The sequence below is a fragment of the Panulirus ornatus genome, chromosome 57 (genome assembly GCF_036320965.1).
Source record: "Panulirus ornatus isolate Po-2019 chromosome 57, ASM3632096v1, whole genome shotgun sequence".
NCBI lineage: Eukaryota > Metazoa > Arthropoda > Malacostraca > Decapoda > Palinuridae > Panulirus > Panulirus ornatus.
Window position 1 is genome coordinate 19,674,228 of NC_092280.1, and position 6,103 is coordinate 19,680,330.

Here is a 6,103-nt window from a genome sequence, read left to right on the forward strand (position 1 = left end):
AATATTTCATGGACTAATGTGGTGTAGCAGTTGTGTTGATGACCACTTACATCAGACATTCCTAATCTTTGTTCCCTCAGATAATGACATATTTTTCCACAAACTTTTCAGTGCACCCAAGACCTTCCATTCCCATGGTTCCATTTATTGCCATATCCACTCCCAGGTACCTGAAACACCACTCCTCCAAGGTCTCTCCATTTCAACCCAAACTCCTGTTAACCTGTTTCTTTTTGCTGCTGAACCTAATAACGGTACTTTTATTCACATTTACTCTCAACTGTCTCTTTTTAGTGTCACTCTCCCAAGCTCAGACACCAGCTTCCACATTGTGGGTGTTATTAGACTGCCTGCTCAAGGTTACATTACAATTGAGGCAGTACTATATCATTAGGAGTACGGTCTCCCCAAAGGATTTTTTACTCCAAAGGAGTCCACATTTCCATGCTTCTGGAATTAGTGTAGCTTTGGGCAGCAGGATCTTATGGAAAGAGTTCCTAGGTGACACCAGAATTCTTTCTTAGAAAGAGGTGCTAGGGTAATTATGAATAGATATACAGGGCTGTGTATGATACTGTATAGGTAATGAACAAGGAATAAGTGACAATGAGACCAGTTGTTGGTGATATTCCTATAAAATATTCAAAGAAATACATTTACCAAAACTTTCATGATAACTTTAGCCATGAAATTACAAAACTCTAGGAATTCAATTTTAAATTATGGAGCATTTTGCAATGAAATACATAACTGAAGGTTACATTGTCTGCCCCGAACATTATCCTCTTCATATATTTTCAAACGTGATACTCGATTGACTTACTGTGGGTACAAGTATATAACTCCCTCAGGGTGAAATCATCGTACATCTGGTTGATCAGACTAGTATTTCTAATGGCGTGAGCACCAGAAACCTGCCTGAGTATTCCTAAGACTAGCTTTAGGGAATGATGTTTTCTTGACTCTTCTAGGGTGCCAGTTCATTTAAATTTTGCCTCTGGTCACTGTATTTTTCACTTGTACTTCATTTTAGTTCACTCTTACCTTTCTTTGGAGGAGAAAGCCCAACTTCTCACCTGGAAGCATATAAAAGTGGATACACATGAGATTTTTAGGTGCACAGGGTGTTCAGTATGCTTGATCGGGTGGCTGCTTCCTGCTACACCTTACGAGTTCTTCGACTCATTCAGATCAAGTCCCTGTGAACCCAAAACATTGACCTAGAATACATCAGGAACCTTGCCAGTTCTATGCCCAGATGCCTGCAGGTGATAATCAAGGGCCCAGACATCTGTATGCAGTATCAAGGCCAAAGGAGAGATGAGAAGGTAATAAAATGGAAGTGTGACTTTTGCCTTTGAAAATGTATGGGGAGGCAGACTAGGATTTTTTCATACACCATAATTATTGTGTATTTCATGATGTGTAATTATCCATGTAATTATTTCCTGCAGGTCCCCACTCTTATCATCTATGGAGAAAAGGACCATACACTTGGCCACACTTCCCGTGATGACTTGCTGAATATTCCCTCATCTCAGGCTGTAGTATTGCCTGAAGCAAAACACCCAGCTTACCTTGACCAGCCTGATATGTTCCACACTTTACTCTACAACTTCATCAGACAAGTTCATGCCCATAGAGCTTCTGCTTAGTGCATGACCTTGCTATTAAACAAGTTATTTGAGCAACAGCATAAGTTAAGAGCTGACTACTACATTATCAGTTTTAAAGAGCAATAATTTTAAAATATTATATGGGTTGAAATGTCACTGCTAATATCTTACATTATGCCTAAACTGGAATATGCTTCACATTTGGTTGCCATACTTAAAAGATTGTAATGAATTAAGTGAGAAGGTCCAGATGAGGTCAGCAAAGATGGTACCAGAATTGAGTTAAGACGCAGGGAAAAGTTAGAGGCCTCAGGTTTGTTCACCATAGAAGAGAGTATAGTAACAGGTGACCTAAGCATAACCTTTAAAGTTTTTAAACCAAGTTGCTGACATCAAATTATTCAAAATATGCAAGTACAGAACAGCCAGTCCATAACAGAAAGGATTTACTAAAGTAATGATAGATATACAGGAATAAATTGTGAAACTGTAAATAAAGATTGCATATAGAAGTTTAAAAATTATGATAGACAAAGTTCAAGAAATGGGGCCCTACACATGTAGAATTCCCTCCTTGTACAGTACAAATAGGTAGTTACAGTGTTGACACCATGTAAATGAACATTTTTTCTTGTATATGGATGGAACGATGATTTGATCTTGTTTAATTATTAATATATCTACATATATCAGTAAAACTTACGATTTAGGAGAATGAGCAGAATTATGAACTATCAACATTTATTTTTGTCTGCCTTATATATATTGATAGAATAATTATAAATTTTTCCTCTTTTTTAATATATGTAATATATATATGTACTTTATCACCATTATTCAGATTTTATATATAAATTAGAAGAAACTGTCATACACCACAGAATTACTGAGACATTGCAGTACCTTCCTGTCTTATCTGCAAGGTAAATAAGGCCAATAGTTGTGCGGAGGCATTCATCACCCATACCTGCCCCACTTCTTACCCTTTAACCAGAATTTAGCCTTGAAATTGTAAGGGGCAACTTCTGTACAGGTATGGGGCTTATCCTGGTCCATGTATATACATTCACAAATGAAAATTTTTGCCTAGTGATCAGCATCCACAGATGGGGCTCCTCACATTTAAAGTCTGTGCACCAGGTAGGGTAGGGAGGGGTGCACATGTGGGTCTTGAATGCTTCCACGGGACAAACACTCTACCCTCTATACACAAAGGTGTGCAGTTTGAGTTAGGTTTTGCCACAATTACCAATTTCTTCTGATTAGAGAAATGTTGTTTCATCTTGTAGGAGAGACAAACCAAGTGTTCATGTTTATTCCAGCACCCTTCAGGGATAATGAAACAGTCACCCAGAGTAGGTAGACCCAAAAGTCAGACAGGTAAAGGATTACTGATTAAGGAGGGTCGTGAGCTGATGAAACATATTGCATTTCTGCCCAGGTGAAGCCAATTCACCTGAAATAGTTGAATAGCTTACTCCTTTATAGATGTTAAAATGTTGAGGCAGTTTTTAACTGGAGGTATTCATTACATGTGACATTAAAATATCATCAACTTGATATAATCCATTAATTAATGTATTCATGTTTTATCAGCCATGATTTCACAATTAATTGGTCTGATTCTGAACTGGACCTATAAAGTTTCATTATTATTCCAATCAATCCTATGGTTTTTGTTGCTCAAATGTACTTGAATAATTTTCAGTTCTAACTTTATACTTGTGCTGGCCTTTTTGTTTTTCAAATTTTTTCCCAGACTGTCATATATAATATTTACTACAATCTTTGGATGAAATGTGATAAACACCACCATCCACAGGTAGACTGTTCTTAATTAGCATGTTTTTACTGATGAATGATATGTATAAAGAATATGAATATTCAGAGATTTCAGCACTCTAACTTTGGTTAGAGTGCTCTGCTTTTGGTGGTATGGTAAAGGCAAGGTGTCATACTTTGAAACATGTACTGTAGAATGATGTATTTGCTTTTTCCATGCATTTACCAGTAAATGGTTTGGTCACATGGAGAGAATGAATGAGGAAGAGGATATATGTGTCAGAGGTGGAGGGAATGAGGAGTGGGAGACCAAATTGGAGGTGGAGGGATGGTGTGAAAAAAATTTTGAGCGATCGGGACCTGAACATACAGGAGGGTGAAAGGTGTGCAAGGAATAGAGTGAATTGGAATGATGTGGTATACCGGGGTCGACGTGCTGTCAATGGATTGAACCAGGGCATGTGAAGCATCTGGGGTAAACAGTCCTCTGCTCTTAACGCTACCTCACTAACATGGGATAATTATTTCAGTTAACTGAAATAATTAAGTATATATATATATATATATATATATATATATATATATATATATATATATATATATATATATATATTTTATTTTATTTTATATTTATTTTGCTTTGTCGCTGTCTCCTGCATTAGCGAGGTAGCTCAAGGAAACAGACGAAAGAATGGCCCAACCCACCCACATGTATATACATACACACACAGACATATACATATATACCCATGTACATAATTCATACTGTCTGCCTTTATTCATTCCCATCGCCACCCCGCCACACATGGAATAAGAACACCCTCCCCCCCTTATGTGTGCGAGGTAGCGCTAGGAAAAGACAACAAAGGCCACATTCGTTCACACTCAGTCTCTAGCTGTCATGTAATAATGCACTGAAACCACAGCTCCCTTTCCACATCCAGGCCCCACAGAACTTTCCATGGTTTACCCCAGATGCTTCACATGTATATATTTCATTTGTGGATGGGTGGTGACAGGAATGAATAAAGGCAGCAAGTATGAATATGTACATGTGTATATATGTATATGTCTGTGTATGTGGGTGGGTTGGGCCATTCTTTCATCTGTTTCCTTGCACTACCTTGCTAATGTGGGAGACAGCAACAAAGTATAATAAATAAATAATAAATATTTCATACATATTTGCTGTTTCCCATGTTAGCAAGGTAGTGTTAAGAACAGAGGACTGAGCCTTAGAGGGAATATCCTCTCTTGATCCCCTTCTCTCTTCCTTCTTTTTGAAAAATTGAAATAGGAGGGAAGGATATCCAGACCCCCGCTCCCACCCCTTAGTTGCCTTCTACCACACACACGGGAATATGTGGGAAGTATTCTTTCTTGTATTCTTGATGCTATCAGAAATATTCCTGAAAAAAATTTAATAAATTCATGATGATATGAGAAAGTGTACATGAAAAGACTTTGATGTGTGATTACTATGGAACATAAACCTGTCTTTGGATCTGATAAGGTTTTCAGAAATGGAACAGTTGTTGCTTTCTTTTTCCAGTCAAAAAGGAAGCAAGCTTTTTAGATATATTAAAGAAAATCTTCAGGTTCCTTATTGTTAGCAAAGCTAATCAATCTATTGTAACTATTAGGGCTGTGTCTGCTTAATCTTATCATAAAATTTTCAGTTACTAGTGTGAGCTGATGAACTACTTACCAATGGGATGACATTTTAATCAGCAGTTTGCCTTATACATATAAGGTAGGGAAGGGTTTCTTTGTGCAAACTACTAAATCAGCTGAGGTTTGTCTTTTACAGATTTTTTTTATTTTGGTATTAAACTCTTGCTAATAGGCTCAGTTGGGTTTTTCAAAGTTTACTGTGTTGTTGTCACTGAGCAGTTCATTTATTTACCTTACTTTTGTACTCTTCATTGTCAGGAATAACTATTGTGTTTGACTTTGGTATATGAATTTTAGTTTGTCTCCAAATTTTGCAATCTGTGGGGTTTGTTGGAACTCAACTTTGTCCATCAGTCCATAAAACATAACATCATCCAAGTTGTATTTCCTTGGAACATTGTTTCACTTTTATCTTTTTCAATTTTTTTGCTGTCAGCAACAACAACTGGATCCACACATGGTTTTTCTATTGAAAATTTCATACTTTTTAATTTTAGCTGATAAGATGATCTACTTTCATACAAATCTGGATTATGTTCTTGAGACAATAAACTATTCACTCCAATAAACATGAAAGCTTGGATTACCTTGTTTCACCTTTCCTGCAAGACATGAGAAAATATATAAGAAAGGTTGACAAAGGATAATTATTTCAGTTAAATAATTAAGAAGTATCCACCAGAATAACCCTGTCCACACACCATGTAAGGAGAGGAAGGTCGGACAGACATCAGGTCACATAATTCGTGCCCACCTCCTCTCCACAACACTTGTATCTCCCCCACTCTGTCTGAGGATGTAATAAACAAAAGTGCTGTTTCTTACTTTCTCTTTCCTGTGATGATTGTTCATATATCTCTTCACAGAAGGCTTTGCATAGGGTGGGGGAGGGGGCGAAAGTTCTGGGAGTGTTGAAGAATGTGTAGAAGTCGAGAACATTATCTCGGAAAGCGAAAACGGGTATGTTTAAAGGAATAGTGGTCCCAACAATGTTATATGGTTGCGAGGCATGGGCTATGGATAGAGTTGTG

General features: G+C 37.2%; 1 protein-coding gene across 2 annotated transcripts in view; it reads left to right on the forward strand.

The window, feature by feature from the left end:
• Window positions 1-5,655, forward strand: part of LOC139766225 (putative protein-lysine deacylase ABHD14B) — a 65,444-nt gene extending 59,789 nt beyond the window's left edge. For both annotated transcript variants that reach the window (XM_071694548.1, XM_071694547.1), the window contains exon 6: window positions 1,455-5,655. In XM_071694548.1, the coding sequence (XP_071550649.1) occupies window positions 1,455-1,655 (201 nt within the window). In that variant the 3' untranslated portion in view covers window positions 1,656-5,655. The remainder of the gene's footprint in view (window positions 1-1,454) is intronic.
• The last annotated feature ends 448 nt before the right edge of the window (window positions 5,656-6,103 follow it).